Genomic DNA, 16532 nt, shown 5'->3' with positions numbered 1-16532 from the left:
GCTGGTACAAAGGTGCCTAATGAGCTGATGACATGTGCTGCCTTAGTGGGAATATATAGAGAGAAGAGAAAATGAGGAGGAGCAGGATGAGGCACTACACACAGCTCTCAGTGTGCTGCTGGTGCTGTCTGATGTGAGATTCATGGGCTGTGGGGCCACAAGGGACTGTTGTGATCATCTGGCTTCACTGCCTGCACAGCCAGGGCAGAGGACTGTCCTGAATTAATGCCTCTCTCAAGGTCAGTGCTGGCAGATCAGCAGCAGGGTCTTCTTCAGCCAAAGCCTGGCTTTCATATGGGTTGGAGACAAGCTCCCTTCAGTGTGCTGGCATTAATCTATCCTTGTCTGTGTGTGCCTGTGTGGACACTTTCATTTATATATATACATATATATGCACGCACACATCTATGTGGGTGTTGTCAGTGTTTTTGCACTGCTGCGTGTCCTGAATCTTCCTTCCAGGCTGGAGTTCAGCCCATTTGAAGCACAGTTATGTGGTCTGTAAATGCAGAAACCTGTTTGTGTAAAAAGCTTCAGCTGAATAGCTCTAAAATTACTGTGCAGTGGCTTGTGTAGAGACCAAACATTTACTGTGCCTGTCCCTGCACAGCCTTTTCTCTCTGTGCTGTCTCCCGTGTCTCTGGACAGCGATTGTACCATGGTTTCTCCTATGTCTGTTTAAGCCAGGGGAGATTATACTGGGTGTAAAACACATCAAACCACTTTCTGCATCCTGAATCAATAGGATTCAATCAGCAGGATTCAGTCAATGAGGGCAAGGTTCTGCCTTTGGTTGTTACAAATTTCACCCAAATGAAACCCAGTTTCTGCCATCAGATAAAAGCTTCTGAATGTCAGTGTGCAATTTGGTTGTCCTAGATGTGGTGCTCTGGGTAGAGAGAAATATTTGCAGATGCTTTCCTTAGAGATAAGGGAGAGGCTGCAGATCTCTGCAGTGCTATCCTCAGTGACCCAGGTCTGGGGAATCTTGCAGAACATCTGGTTGTCTGCTTGGGAGGATTCTGCTGGTCCCTGTTGCCCTATTTATAGAGGAACTTTGGCCAGAGAAGATTTCCCAATCCTAAGCCCTCCCCAGTGTGGTCACTACCTAAACCAAAGGGGGCAGGAGCTGCATGGCTTCTTAGACCCAGCCCTTCCTCTTGGTCCAGCATTTCTCCTTCCCTGAGGTGGCACATGTTCTGTCAGGTATTTCCAGGAGTACTGGGGATTCTGGGCTTCCTGCAAAGTCATCTTGGTGTCAGAGGGCAGCAGGGGCTCTGCAGACTGAGGAACAATGTGGGGCTGCTGTACCCTGCAGTGGGGTGGCTGTAGCCCTAAGGACTGTTGCATAGGGCTGAGAAGGTGGCAAAAGTACTTTGGGGTTTGGCTGTAGGTGCTGGGTACCAGCTGGAATTTCACATCCCAGTACACTTTTTGTTCCAGGTCTTAAAAACCAATATGAAAGCAAAGCAAAAATTAATGAGATATCAGGGAAAACAAAATGTTGTGGGTTTGAATACTTTGTTTTAGTTTTAACCTCCTTTATTGATAAGCATTTACTTGTAAATACCATAACACAGCAGAGCTGAATCCTCTGCAACAGGGGCAGGAGGCTTTCCAGTTTGGATGCAGAGGAGAGCAGTGATGGCTTCATAATTTTCATTTTTCAGAAGGGGGTTTGGGATTTGCTGCTGAACTGACCCTTCTTGAGGAGCAGCTGTGCCTTCAAAAGCTGTGGCTTTCAAGGGAAAAAAATCAAGGTGGAAAACTCAGTAGCTTAAGCAGCTACAGTGATTCACAGCCCCTCCTTGCTGTGATCACCATATACTTTGTAGAGGCTCTTTTGCTGTGATGCTCCAGTCTAGAGGAGCCATGCACCCCCAAAATGCAGCCCCTCTCCTTTCAGTGACCTCTGTAAGAGATGCTCCAGCATCTCCAAAATCCCCATCCCTCAGGCAGCTGTTGTGCTTCCCTCTTCATGTCATGCTTCAGCATTACCTAGCCCAAAAGAGCCTTCTACAAATGGCAGGAAAATCAAGGGCATATTGACACATGCTTACAACCACAGAGCCTTCTCCAGATGGTGCCACCTTGGCTGTGCCCAGCTGCTCCTGTCCAGCCACACTGGCACATGGTACCATGCTGGCTGTGCTCTGGCACACGGAGGGTCTCAGCTGCAAGAGACTTTTTTCCATCAGCAGCATCTGGAGGGCAGCCCTGGACTCCTCTCCTGTTTTGCTGGCAGATCTGCACAGGGCTTTATGCTTTTAGGGCTTTTATTGCCTATGTTATTTTCCTTGAATTGAGAGAAATCTTGCAGCCATTACATCTCCAAACCCCCAGGTGTATTAGCAAACCCTCTCTGCATGCTCATCTAGGTGGTTTCACTCCATCCCTCTTCATCCGTTGGTTGAGTGCTGCCAGCATGTCCCTCCATGGGCACAGGCACTCGAGTCATGGTTACTGGTTCCTGAAGGAAATCCTGGCTTTTCCAGCATGCTTGTGTTCATTGCTTGGTGAAGTGACTTCCCTTTGTGATTTTCCCTAATGCTAGTGAAATATTGTCAAATTCATATAGATAATGAACCACAGTGGTGAGGCCAAGGTAACAGTTATCTCCCATCTTTATTTGTGACACCAGTGGGCTGAAGGCTTGGGTGGGAACTGTCTGTTTATTTCAGCATTAACCCATTATCATACTTTTTGAACAGCTCAGTAACAAAATCCTTGACAGAGAAACTGCAGACTGGAGACCCTACAGCTATCTGAATGAACTAGGTCAGTAATTTTTAAACAATTTAATCACTTTAGTAGACTGTAGAGCAATTCCAAATCCGAAGCAGCCTTTCATGAAGGCATTAACAGATGATGAGGATCACAGGTGGTGTCTTTATTTCACAAGCAGAATTGCTAGTGGTGAAAGACAGAACTGAAAAGTTTCCTTTACCACAAGTCACAGACTGGGAAAGCAGAGTCAATATTCCTTCTGCTCTCCCTCCCTGTGCAGCTTGGTTAAGCCATCACTATCTGCTCTATAAAAGGGTTTTAAGGACTAATTTAGAACATTGAACATTCAAATTTGGGTTGCTTTTGGCTTAGGTTTTGGGTTTGTTTGGTTGTGGTTTTTTTTTCCTTTCATGGTTAATAAAGTTTAACACTAAGTACTGGCATCTTGATTAAACTGTGGTGCCTCTGTGAAGCTAGAGCCTGTTACCTCCCAGTTAACCATACAGACAATTTAGAACCACCAGCCGCTGCAAACAAGCCAAGAGTGAGGTTTAATTGCCCTTTTTGAGTTTATTCTCCCTGGCTTCAGTTTTAACAGGGTTTTTAGCAGCTCTTATCTCAAAACCAATCCAGATTTACTGTTTGGATGCTCTTTGTTTTCCTATCAGAGCACTTGGAGTTTAGCTTGTCAGTGGCAGGGAGCATTTGCCCTTTTCTGGGATTACTCCTATCTTACTGAAAATTTGCAGTGTGGGGCAAGTGCAGTATTAAGTGGTATTATGGGATTTCTAAGGTTCACTATCTGACAGCTCACATAGCAAAGGAATTAACACAGGGCACCACCAGGCCTCCCATCTTGTCACTGCTCTTTTGGTCACACACCATGCCTGGCTCCAAAGATCAAGGCTGCATCAGGAAAATCACAAACCTGTCAAGCTTCAGTGTAAAACCTTTTCCATCATTACCAGCCATTAATGCTTGCTTCTGTAGAACAAGCTGCAGAACTGCTGTTGTGCTTATCTGTAAGTAACATGGAGTGTTGGGGGGGTAAGGGGGAGGATTTCCAAATGTTCCCCAAACCAAGTTAATTTTCCTTTTATCATTTTACTGCTTTGCTCCTGAACATTATTTAGTTTGATCTTGTGGTTTCCTGAGCATCCTGTGTGCCATATTCGTCCTGCATTCATGCATTTTATTTTACTAGCAGGAGAGACACTAAATGCCTTTGTTGTAAGAATGATGTAGGAGTGATAAATACTTCAGCTAAGTGGTCTCCAGCAAAACAGCCTTTTCTTTCTTTTTTTTTTTTATGGCATTTTGCATCCTTTTTATTTTTCTGTGTTGCTTTCAAAAGGTCTTTTTCACACTAATTGATAAAAATGAGGTTGTTTTTTTTTCCTTCCCTCTCAGCACCAAAATTAATGCTTGCTTCTGCTAACTTTCATCATGTTGGATTCTTGCTCAGCTCAAGGCCATTTCTACAGGAAACTGAAACATTTTCATACTTCAGTGCAGTGAAAGCAGCAGATTCCACTTACATGTACAAATTTCAGAAGACAGATTGAAACAAACCCTCTTCAATTTTGAATTGTAAACATAAAATATAAGTGAAGCCTCACAAGGTCATGATCGTGACCATCAAACTTCATCATGCATGGAAGTACCAGAGTGAAAGAGGTGTACCACCTTCTCAGCCCAGTTAGCCTTAGTATTTATGGCACAGATGCTCCAGCTCATGTGCTGGAATAGCAGCCAAGCACTGTGCATGGCTGGATTCCATTAAGAATAGTTAAAATAGCAGTGGACAGCTCATCTTTTGCAGCTTCTTGAAGTATTACAGAGAGCAGAGGTGTGAGCAGCCTGGAGGCAGGGCAGAGGACTTAAAGGGGAATTGAGAGAAATTTGGCATGGATGGAAACCCCTCAACTCTTCTGGTCACCTCTCTGGTTCTTCAGCCAGCTGAGGCAGCAGTCCCAAAGGACAGGCTCTTTGCACCAACCAGATGAGAAAGGGCACCAGGCTCATGAAAATGTCGTTGGACTTGTTAGGAAATACAAGTGCTGTAAATGAGAATTGTAGTCAGGGGGGAAGGAAATCCTAACAATAGCCTCATGAAAATTAACTCAAACGCTCTTCTGACACCTGCACGCATCCAGAGTTTTCTCAGTTCTTCTTCTTGACCTGTGAAATGCATTTCTGATCAAATCCTGTGCTCAAACTTGGATCCTGTCCCAGGCTGACACCTTTTGTACTCTGAGCTGCAGCAGATCATCACTTTTCAGGGTCATGGCTGTGCTCAGATTGGATGTAAGGATTCAGGGACTTTTCTTATGGGAGAAACCTTCCTTCTCAATGCCACACAGGATCAAGGCTTAGACTCCTCTTTGATCTTCCAACTCAGGGACATCAGGAGAAGCAGCTGCTCCCAAGGAGAAGATGCTGCATTTACTGAGGAGCAGCAGCTGGCAGCTCAGGAGACTGTTCCTAGCAGAAGCAGAGCACTACTGCTCATCTGGCTGGTGGTATCATGCCTCTTTCCTCGTCACTTCCAAGCAATGTATCACTATCTGTGTCTGGAAGAGGTTTAGCAAAAAGCTTTCTGGAAATGCCATGTCCTTTTGTTTGCCTGTGTCTCTCGTAAAGGCAGTCTCACAGGTAACAGGCATGGGAGTGCTTCAGTTAACCCCTTTTGCTCTCCTAAGTCTTGCAGGCTGTGCTTTTACAATGTTGGAAAGTACCTTTGGATTGCTCACAGCTTTGCTCATCCAGGAGTCATTCCTCATTTCATTTGGAAAGGAAAAGAAAGAAAGGTCTTCTCTGAGGGAGCAGAGAAAGGGCTGCTCATACCAAGGGGGGCTCAGGGCCAAAGGAATCTGAGTCCACCTCAGTCCTTATTTCAGATGCATGTCCTACACACTGCCACAGCAGCACAGATTGAGGAGGTGGAGCAAACATGGAAAGGATGCATGAGAGTGAATCCACCTGACCCAGCACCAGCTTCCTGGGATGACTGTGGGGCAGATGGACAGAGGCTGTTTTCTGTATGTGATGCTGAGGAAAACTGTTCATTCCTAACTGAGAACCCAGTGTAACTCCTGTCTAAGTCACTCTCTATGTTCCTTCTGATATCAGTGAGCTCTCTCTGAGCCAAACAGAAAGGAAAGCATGAGTCTTACATATGTGTAAGCATGTCTCTGCATATCTACTACAGATAGAGAGTGAGGAAGGTATCCCTGTGCGTATCTGCTGTACGTAGTTACGGTGGATTTTCCCAGGCTGAGGTATTTTGCCTGCTTTGCAGGACTTATGCTGCCAGATCTGTGTTCTTTCCAACCAGGACATCAAGGAGCAGCACAAAGCCTGTATTTTTCCTGCTGGCACATTTTCTTGTGAGCTTCAAAGATTTGGCTTTGTCAGAGAGATAATCACATCTGTTAAATGGAGTTGGAGTCTAGTGATGAGCACAACTGCACAGTTAATTCTCCTGGAATTCTCAGTGTGCTTGAGAGAGTGGAGTTTGGGGACCCTTCAGTGCCAAGAAGATCTGGCTTTGTCACCTTCTCTGTGTGTCACCACCTGTTTGATGGAGCCTAGCCCTAGCAGTTTCAAGGAATGGCTTGTCATTGCATTTCTCTGCTTGCAGAACCAGAATTGTTCACCATGTGGTTAATCTCTCTTGCTCTGTTCCAGTCTGCATTAAGCAATTGCAGAGTCCAGCTTCCAGCTCGCATTCCAAGCAATTCAAAGACCCTAAACACCTCCTGGGTTCACAAAAGTTGTTATGCTCATGAGCTCAAGTGTTGGGCACAGCAGGCTGCAGACAGAAATGGGTTTATCTGTAATGTTTCTTGAACAGCAGCCCTCAATGCAGAGACCAAAGTGTGATTTGCAGCACATCTTGAGTGACCCAAAGCTGCATTTATTCAAGAGGACCAAAGCCACAAAGTTTGATTCAGAGCTGACTTTGCATTCTTCTCAAAGCTGAGAGGTGTGGAAAAATATTTCCAGTTATGACTGATTTCCACCCAGCAGTTTAGCTTCAAACTTAGACTTTCCACCTTTCACTTTAGCTTTACCTAGACTTTCCTGCAGGGCTGGATTCCTGGCCAGTTTAGAGCTTTTCCACATCCACTGCTTTTGCAGTTTGAAAAATTATGTCTCCATCATCTCAGAACCAAAGTCAGGTTCACTCTGACAAATCCTGTTGATAGGGGAGCCTTTCCTCAGGAGGGCAACAAGTTTGGCCTTACTCAGAGCAGAGAGATCTCTGCTGCTTGCAGAAGCCCTTCCAGACATGTCTGACAGTTCCAGCACAACTGTCAGCAGCTCAGACAGAGCTGACCTAACAAAGTATGCTCAGAAGGTGGAGTCCTTCCCCTCCAAGCCATCTAAAGTGCTGATTGATATTGCTGCATCTTCACAGCAGCTCCAAGGCTCCAGCCTTCATTCCAACCAGATTCAATGGGAGCATTTCTGTAAAGACCTGGTGAGATCTTGTGCAAGGAGGGACTGTCCAATGAGCACAGCTAACCATTCCTTAGGCACCATCTGCTTCCATAAATCTTATTCTTCATGGTCTAACCATCTCATGAATCCCCAGCACTTATGAGGATGCTGTTCTACAGGATTACTCCTGTGCTTTTAGCTGCTTGCTTTGTCTCCAACTCCAGAAGAAATGCTCAGTATTTTAAAGTTACTGTGGAGGACTAGATCATGGTCCTGGGCAAAGTTATCCATCCCAATCTTCAGAAGCCAGAGGCGCTTCCCATGTTGCTATTGATGTGTCCAATGCACCTCTCCATGGGTCAGCCTGGGTCTCCTTTCCCTCTCTGCCACTGCTCACTCTTCATGGGTACAGTCCCCTTCACTCTGTAACCCCAGCTGCGTGGTCACCAGCTTCTTACACAGCAGCCTTGCTCTGCATGGTGGAAGCTGCTTGTTGCTGGAGGTGCTCTGCAAGGCTGACCCAAATTCTGCTTGGGCAGTCTTGCACCTGTAAACTTGCTCAGCCCTGGCAGGAGGATCACCAGAGACGGCCTTTGGGACCACTGCTGCTGGGAAAGAGAGCACCAGCCCTGTGGATTTGAGCCAGGGATGAGTTAGCTTCGTCCTCTTCATTCAGCTCTCTGCCCTTGCAGAATACAGGAGGGAACGAAAGCATAGAGCTAATGGCATTAGATGGAAGAGCTTCACCACTATGCCCAGACTACCCAGTCAGCTTTGCCCTCTGCATCTTTCAGGGGGTGAGTTGGATTCAAGACAAGTGGTGGAAAACAAAACAGAAGGTACTCAAATGGTTTGGTGTGGTTACTCTTGCCTAAGTGGGGGGAAGAGCCCCATCATAGAGAGCCAACTGTGTGCCACCAGCCCTTTTCCTGTGCTCAGGGATGAACACCAAGAATCAGAGCAAAGTTTGGTGTGCCAGTAACACATTTATTGTCTAATTCAGTGATTTTTTCCCCCTTATTTATCAAAAACACCAAAGCTGTTACGGAAAAGGGACTGGTACAGCACTGCCAGTGGTGGTGACAGCTGCTTCTGCAGGGAGCAGAGGACACCAAGAACAAACAGCTGGGAGACCTCTGGGACATACTGTTTGCCTGAGTTACTTGATTGGGTATCCCATAAGGCACAAAGCACATTTCTGTCTCAGTAACCGGATTTGTGTTGATTTTGCTAGTCAATAAGAAATATCAGACTCTATAGTTAAAAAGATTTCAAGGCTTACATTACATTTTCCTTTTGATTGATATCTTGGATAATTTGCAGCAGTGAAAATGGAAATGGTTCTCATCCTCTTCTGTCTCTGCTTCTGTAAGGAACAGCAAGTTCTTATGGAGCTGCACAGGGCAGAATCTTTGCTCTTTGCTCTCAGCTGCTGCATTTTCAGACTGCTGGAGCCACTTGGGGACTATTCTCATGTTAGTTATTGAGCTGTGCAAACTGATAAGCAAAATCATATTAGCTAATTTAGAACTACTGGGCACACCTTAGAACCTAAGCCTGTGAATTAAGAACATACCATGAAACAAAGCCCCAAGCCAGTCACAGAGTGATGTAACATAACCTGCAGGCTCGAGTTTGGAAGGGTCTACTTTTACTAACCCACCCCAGTGTTTCAGTGATGAAGGTATGGGCAGATTATTTCTTTCCTGGTCTCCTGATGGATAGCTGTTCTGGGTAACAAGCAGTACCCTGCTCCAGGAAAGCTCTCCCTTCCAGGGAAGCTCTTGAGCATATGCATAATTTCAGGTGTGCACAGAACCCCTGCTGCAGCAGAAGGCATGCTTACAGCTGAGGATGTGCTTAAGAGCCTCCCTAAATGAGGGCCTCAATGTACAATTTAGAGGACAGAATATATGCTGCTCAGTCATCAAAGCAATCCAATTTACATAAATATTTATTTGTTTTCCATTATATATCATTTTTATGCAGGTGCTTGTGGGATGGATAGACGTCAGAACACATACATAATGGAAAAAAGCTTCAAAGGTATGGTATCCAGTGCCTGCAGCCACCCTGGCAAAGAGGTTGAGGAGGGTGTCCTAGAAGAGGTGAGATAGGAGACCTGGGCACCTGGGAGAGGAGCCATGCTGAGACAGAAAGGGACCGAGCAATTGCCCACAGAATACGCCTGTGTAGCTCAGCTAGCAGCACTCCTGACTCTGAGCCAGATGTCTGGGGACCATGAATTATGGATACAAGTCCTTAGGAGGCTGAAGGCTCCTGCCTCAGCACAGCAGCATAAAGCAAGGGCTTTGCTGCAGGGACAGGAGCTGCAGGTGGAGCTGGCTGGCCAGGGGAAGCTCTCTTAGGACCTACTAGCCATCCTACAAGGGCTCTCTGGTGGCAGTTAATGACAGACTGGTGCATTTGCCTGCTAAGTTGTGGCTCGGTAAGGTTCTGGGCCACCCTGAGCTTAAACAAAGCCACTAGAAAACAAGCTGACCCTGTTCTGTGGCCTTTGCTGAAGGAGATTTATAGCAGAGCTTGAGAAAAGACCTCAGTCAGTACATTAACCTCAGTCAGTCACGCTGGCACAAAGCCATTAATGGGCATTGACTCCAGGGCAGTTCTAAAAAGGGATCATAGATGAGTCATGAGCACAGGGCCCAATGATTTTAGATTTCAGTTGTCCTCCAGGTTTACATTCAAAATGTTCCAGTTATGTATGGACTACAAGGCCACTTGGCACAGTGGTCCTCACAAGCAGGGACTGGGCACAGTCCCCTGATTGACTGGGCTAGAGCTTGACACACTGAACTTGTGGCCCAGAAGCTGGAGAGAGGAGCCTGTCTCATTCAGAACAGGCAGGCTTCAGGCTGAGGTCCTTGATCTGAATTCAAGGCTATTGTGTCCACACACACTTGCTGGGGATGTCCCTCTGTCAGCCAAGGAGGTGAATGCTGCATAGCCTCTTCCCATAATGTCCTTGAGCTGGTATTGGCCATGTAATAGGGAAAATGGGACCTTCACACAGAGCTGGTTTCAAGACACCCACTGCTCTGCTATGGCTGAGATGTTCCAGAGCAAGTCCTTTATCTGAACTCACAGGGGATATTGAGAGCTTGTCCACACAAAGAGCAAGGACCAGCTTAGAGCCAGGACTAGAGGACACTAATCACTTCATAGCTGCTGCTCACAAAACAAAGGGATAGAATATTTGCTGAAACATCACCTTACCCCACAAAGTCACCACGGGGAAGCACTGATCCATGACCAAGTCTTTCTTGACAAAGCTACATTTAAACTACTAAAAGGGATAACCCTTTTAATGTATATTTGACTCATCCACTGCTTTCAGCTACTTGGGGGAGTATCTTTTACAGAAAAAAATAGGAAAAATGTAGCGCAGGTAGTTGTTCCCTTAACATGGAATTGTTAACTTCAAGAGCAGTCTGAACTAAATCACTGTGTTTACAAAGCTTAAGAGCTGCTTCAAACACAGGCAGGAGAATTCCTGTCCACAGACACCTAGGGAGTGGGGTACCAGTGTGAATGAGAGGAAAAGACTTACAGCCACAGCCAATTGTGAAATGCATTTTCTGCTGCTACCTCTTTTGTTTATTATTTAAGATCTGAGCTGTTTCCTTTGTGTGTTTATCTCCTTATGATGTGGAAAATTTGGCCTAGGAGCCATGTCAGGATTGCTGTGGCTGTTCAGCTGCCACAGAGGCTGGGACTGGGAAGGGCAGGGTGCCAGGGGCCTAGGGCCACACCAGGGATTCCATAGCTAACCTGCTGACAGCTGAGATATCTCAGAAGCATCTGCCTTTGGCTGACTGAAGGCTTCAAGAGGTCAGTCTGAAGGCCAGCTTCTGCCTTCAGGCAGCCCCCAAGCAATGGCAGCAGCATGGGTGCTCTCAGTCCCAGATGAGTCTCCTGCCAGAAGGAGATGGGTGATGTGCCCAATGCACAGTAGACAGCGCTCCTTGCCCTGCCAGGTCTGATGTTGGCCCTGACAAGCCAAATTCATCTGAAAAGATGGAGAGGAAGCATCTGCTAAGCTGGGTCACTCACGAGAGAAACTCCCAGCACCAATTAATCAGACTGTCAGCAAGACTTGGCAGGCAGGTGTTTTGGTTTTATCTACCTTTATGCACTTTGAAGATGATGTCTTTTCCCACCACTGTCTGCTAGATCTAGCTGGACAAAGCTCAGTCTGCAGCTGAAAATTGTGTTGGGTGCTGCTGACCCTGATCCAGAGCATTATGTGGGATGCATGGCTGGCAGGGGGAATTGGGTTCCATAGCCTGAGGCTGAGTTTGGGCTGTGGTGGATCTGGTCCACCACCTGCTTCCCTCAGTTCTCTTCAAGATGAGAGCACAAACCCCTAGTTCCACAGCCCCTGCTTTGCACTGGCCTGGTCACAGGCTGTCCCCAGAGCAAGGCAGCCAGGAGAGTCTCCCACTGAAAATGCAGCAGCTGTGCCCCTGTGGAGGTGCAGGGAGACAGGCATGGCTACTTTGTGTTTGCCAGGGTCACCCCCAGACAGTCCCATCTCACACCACAGTGTCTGACAGTTCCTGCACTGGCCAAGCAGCGGGAGCCATCTGAGGCTGGATGCCACGGTGCCAGCTCTGAGCCCTGTGGCACATGGCAACAGCAGTTGAGCAGTCACAAGGCTCTCAGAGGAGTTTTTCTAGTGCATAGTGTTTAGTGATGCCATTGCCAAGCTGAGTCCTTTTCTGTTTTGTAGGGGTTTGTTTAAATGAGAAAGCTGCTGCACTGGTGGCATAATGTGACCTTGGGCACTAACACTGGCAGGAAGAACCCCTCTGCTTAGCACAGCAGCCAGCAAAACTCTAGCACTGCAAACTCTTAAGGCAGCTCCCTGAGGGACCTGGGGCTTGGTTCAGTGTGTATCACTTGTTTGTCCTGCAGGAACGTGTCCCCACGACTGTGTCACCTTCTGCAAAGCAGCACTAAGCTGTCACCATGTTACTGTCCTAGCAGCTGGGAGAATGAAAGCAGGCAGGAAGGCTACACCAAGCACCACCCAGAACTGGGATTCTGTAGTAACAGAATGGGTTTGGCTGTGTACATCATGTCTCCTGAGCACCCCAAGTGTGGCTCTAGGTTCCAAGGCTTGTCATTAGTATTCCAGAGGACATGCAGGGCAAAAGAGAGGAACCTGGTCTGTGGGAGGGAAAGTACATTTCCAGTCCTTGGTGACAAAAATAAACCCTTCTTCAAAGGTCTGGTGATTGGTATCCAGGCAACACAGAAGACAGGGACTTCAGAATGAGAGCATATTGCCCATGTTTCTCCAGCATGACCAGGTGCTCACAGCGAGTACCAGGCTGAGCTTTGCACCTCCACAAGAGCCCAGCCCCGTGGCTGGATGGTGAGGTGGCACAGCCAGAGCTCACACATGGCCTGCAGGGTGAATGTGCTGATAACTTCCCAAGATGTTTGTTCTGGGTTGAATCAATTCATGATGTGAAATTTGACAGTTGGTGCCAGACTTTTTAATTATCCCTAAATTACCTTAATAACTAACTCAGATACTTCTACATCCTGTAGCATTAAATTCTCCCAGATCTTGGACTTGTGTTGTGGGTTAATGACTCCCGGGTGCATGGCACAACAGCAAACACACGCCGGGGCTCCGTAAATTATGGTGTTTCCAGAGGGAAGGGTCTGATCCCTAGCTAGACACAGAGCTCCCATTTACGTCAGCAGGGACCAGCTCTTAGGCATGCTGGTTCTCAAGATCTTCTGGGAAAAGGCAGTTTCTGGGAGAGGCCACAGGAGTCTGGGCAGCCCCTGTGGTATTTCATAGAATGACAGAATTATTTTGCTGCTCTTCTCCGGGAAGAGAGGGGCTGGTGCCACAGACACCTTTCTGGGGGTAGTGTCAGCCCTGGCAGCAGTACAGGTGAGTTTTAGCTTAGGAAGATAAAAGTAGCTGGGCTGGACTTAATAAAACACATGATGTGCTGGACTTTCACCTGTGCCAGCTCTGATGTGCCCAGTTCCATAAACAAACCAGCACTGACCCACACAGCTCTTTACCTGCACGCTACAGCACCACAGGAGCAGGGCCTCTCGCTCTCCCCTCTTTCGCTGTAGTAGGCAGCAGTCTTTTGCAACTGACATTTTATGAATCTAAACCCAGCTATGGTTTGATTTGGTCCCTCTCAGTTGTGGTGCTGACAGAGTGCTTTGTAGTAGACCCTCAGGGCACCAGCAGCCTCAGGCTCAGACATGGAGCTCATTTTGCTCTTGTCCTTGCAGGTTCCAAAAGCCACACGCACCTACCCGTGCTGCCTGCTCTTGTGAGCGCCTGCCTGTTCATGCCTAAGAATTAAATAAAAGCCCCAGGACTGCCCAGAGAGGCTGTGGAGTCTCCTTTGCTGCAGAAATTCCAAACCCACCTGGACATTGTGATCCTGGGCAACCTGCTATGGGTGACCCTGCCTTACCAGGGGCGTTGGACTGGATGATGCCCGGAGATCCCCTCCCCCACCATGCTGGGATTCTGTGATTATGTGACTGAGTCTCTCCCCCTCATCTGGTCCATATCCCTGAAGCAGTGAGTGCTCCTTCACTGGCACCAACTTGGGCAGGAACCAGAAGCTTTCATGTCTTTGCCCACACAAGACAAGTCACCCATCACATCCTTTCCAGTCCCTGAAGAATAGTGCCCAATCCATACAGTGCTGGTATTTTTAGCCTAAAGATTTTCATTTAATGGTAGGACTTCTTAATCTTTGTCTATTGTCTCCTCACTTCTACACACTAATGGACCACATGGTACCTTCACTGAAGTCTTATAGACAGCAAAAGCCAATGACCTTGAGCTTGTGTACAGAAGCCTTGCAGGGTTGCTCCATCACTCACTAGAAGGCGAGGACAGGACAGCTTTTTCACTGCCTTTCATGTACTGGGATGGGATTGGTAAAGCTGGAGGGCCAAGCCCTGCTGCCAGCAGCTGGGGAAGGGTTGTTGCTTTGGTTCCTGTCTCCTGTGGTGTACCTAACCAGACATGTTTCACTCTGAAGCAAAGGCACTGTTGACCTCACCCAGGCTAAAAAGTCAGACAAGCAGTTTCTTATGACTAAACAAACATTGCGGTGGTGCCAGGGCCTCTGCCAGCCCTCAGGTCCCTGATGGTCCCAGCATGGTCCAGCTGGTTTGTTTTGCAGCAGGGTTTCTTACCAAGCTGGTTTCACTAACCCTGATGGCTGAGGACTTTCAGGACTGGCCTGTACCACTGAAATCAGAGCTCAGAAATGCAGCAGCTTGCTGCAGGCTAGGACCTGACACTTTGCTCAGTGCATTCCCCAGCTGAGCCGAGGCAAAGGGCACCAGACCGGGGGCTGATGGGCACACAGACAGACACAGCCCCATAGCTGATGGAGGGAGAATCGCAGCAGAGGTTGAAGCAAACGCAGTGAGTGAGTGAGCAGGATGGGGCGGCTAGGCACAGAGGCCAGGTGTGTAAAGGAGAAGCGATATCTTGTTGTCTGTCTATTTCTTAACCTGAATTTCTCTTTTTGTCTCCCATAGTAGACAGCGGGGGCAGCTGGGACTGCAGCTATTTTGCAAGTCCCACTATTTCACCGGGAGTATTTCATATATACCAGGATCTGCCTTTGTACTGTAACCCAGCACAAGAAAATGCCTCATCTTTCATTGCATCGCTCTAATTCTAAATTACTGGCACTGCCCAGCAGGATGCACACAGCAGCAATGGCACGTTCTTGAATGTCAATGTTAAGACCTATTTATTCTCTGTTGTTTTTATTTATTTTTAAAGCTAGACTGGCACTGTACCTTGCAGCAGGCTGGCATCCCCCAGCCGGCATCACCGACTGGGGAGACCGGTGGTTACAGCTCTCACACCAGCCTCGTTCTCCCCACCTAGTACCTCCTGCGTCACCATCTCCTGTTTTCTGCAGCCTAGGGGAGAGGAGCAGTAGATGTCTACAGTGATGGGGGGAAAAAAAAGGCAAAGTAACAGCAAGGCTCAGCTGGAGGCTTGTCTCCACCCCGCTGCGGAAACCCAAGTGTTCCCCGCTCGCAGGAGTGCGTCCTCCCACTCTTAATGGCAGAGGGACTACAAAGAAGTTGGTTTCTCCTGGTGCTGGATGGCTCCAGAAGACAGAGCTCTCAGGGGTCATACATGCTGCACTGATACAGTTCTAAGCCTGCTGGGAAATGTTTTGCAGTCTAACATGTGGGATGTGATGCTGACCAAAGCCCCCAGGACGCTGACGCTGTAGCTGGCCCAGCAAGCCAAGTACCAGCAGAAGGTCCTGCTTGCGGAGCCAGCTGGCCACAGCCACATGCATGGGTCTGCGGGGCAGGTGGAGTGGGATTCAAATGTAACTCCTTAGGATGTAGGGGGAGGGAGGAAAAGGATTGCCACCTCCAATTAAACATCACAGTCAGTGACAGCTAGAACCTTTCACAGGAAAACCTTGGTACTGAGCAGGTTTTGATTTCTTTCCTGCTAGACAGTTGTGGATGCAATGGTCTGGACACACCCAGAAGCGCAGGCATTGGGTGTCCGTGCTGGATGCTTCAAGGATCTTCCTTACGCCCCCTGCCCCCTTGTCCCCCCCACCCTTCCTGCAGAGGTTCAGTTGTCATTCACCCAAGCAAGCTGCAACTCTAACACTTCCACTGCGCTCTTGTTTTGCAGACTACATGAAAGAATCTGTGTGCAGCTCCAGCACTTGTTCCCTGAACAGCAGTGAAAACCCCTACGCCACCATCAAAGACCCTCCCATTTTAACATGCAAACACTCCGAGAGCAGCTACGTGGAAATGAAATCACCTGGCCACAGAGAGTCCCCCTATTCAGAAATGCCAACTTCATCCACAGCCAACAAAAACATCTACGAAGTTGGTAAGTGGGGCAGGTGGCAGATGCTGCATTCCAGCCTTGGGTGGGGTCAGTGTAAATGCTGATTTTTGTTTCCCTCCTTTTCCAACACAAGCAGCATGGATTTGGCACAGGGCAGGGAGGTGCTGGATGGTGATGAAGTCCTGGGCATGAGTATATTGATTTGGAGAGTCCTGGGTGGATGGCCTGTGCTGCAGTGGTGGGGCTGAGCATAGTGCAGCCCCAAACTGCTCCTCACTCCCCAGCAGAGGAGGGCTGCAGCCTACTCTTAACACTCTTCTTTTAAACTGCTGCAAAGTCCACAAGATTTGGAAAGCACAGAAATATAGCACAGCGGTGCTCAGTAATGAGACAAGGAGCACAAACTGGACCGTAGGAAATTGCCTGTGAACACAAGGGAAAACTTTGCTGTGAGAGTTTCAGAGTCCTGGAGCAGGCAGCCAGAGAG

General features: G+C 47.9%; 1 protein-coding gene across 8 annotated transcripts in view; it reads left to right on the top strand.

Moving 5' to 3' along the window:
• Window positions 1-16532, top strand: part of MEGF11 (multiple EGF like domains 11) — a 298911-nt gene that overhangs the window by 279542 nt on the left and 2837 nt on the right. For 3 of the 8 annotated variants that reach the window (XM_054169250.1, XM_054169251.1, XM_054169249.1), the window contains 3 exons: window positions 2712-2778; window positions 9163-9219; window positions 15881-16087. In XM_054169250.1, coding sequence (XP_054025225.1) covers window positions 2712-2778; window positions 9163-9219; window positions 15881-16087 — 331 coding nt within the window. Of the gene's footprint in view, window positions 1-2711; window positions 2779-9162; window positions 9220-14742; window positions 16088-16532 lie in introns of those variants that run through there. The other 5 variants (XM_009903880.2, XM_054169252.1, XM_054169253.1 and 2 more) reach the window with 4 other exon arrangements.

The sequence above is a fragment of the Dryobates pubescens genome, chromosome 17 (genome assembly GCF_014839835.1).
Source record: "Dryobates pubescens isolate bDryPub1 chromosome 17, bDryPub1.pri, whole genome shotgun sequence".
Taxonomy (NCBI): Eukaryota; Metazoa; Chordata; class Aves; order Piciformes; family Picidae; genus Dryobates; species Dryobates pubescens.
The sequence above is the reverse complement of the archived record's forward strand: the minus strand, read 5'-3'. Positions and strand labels throughout refer to the sequence as shown.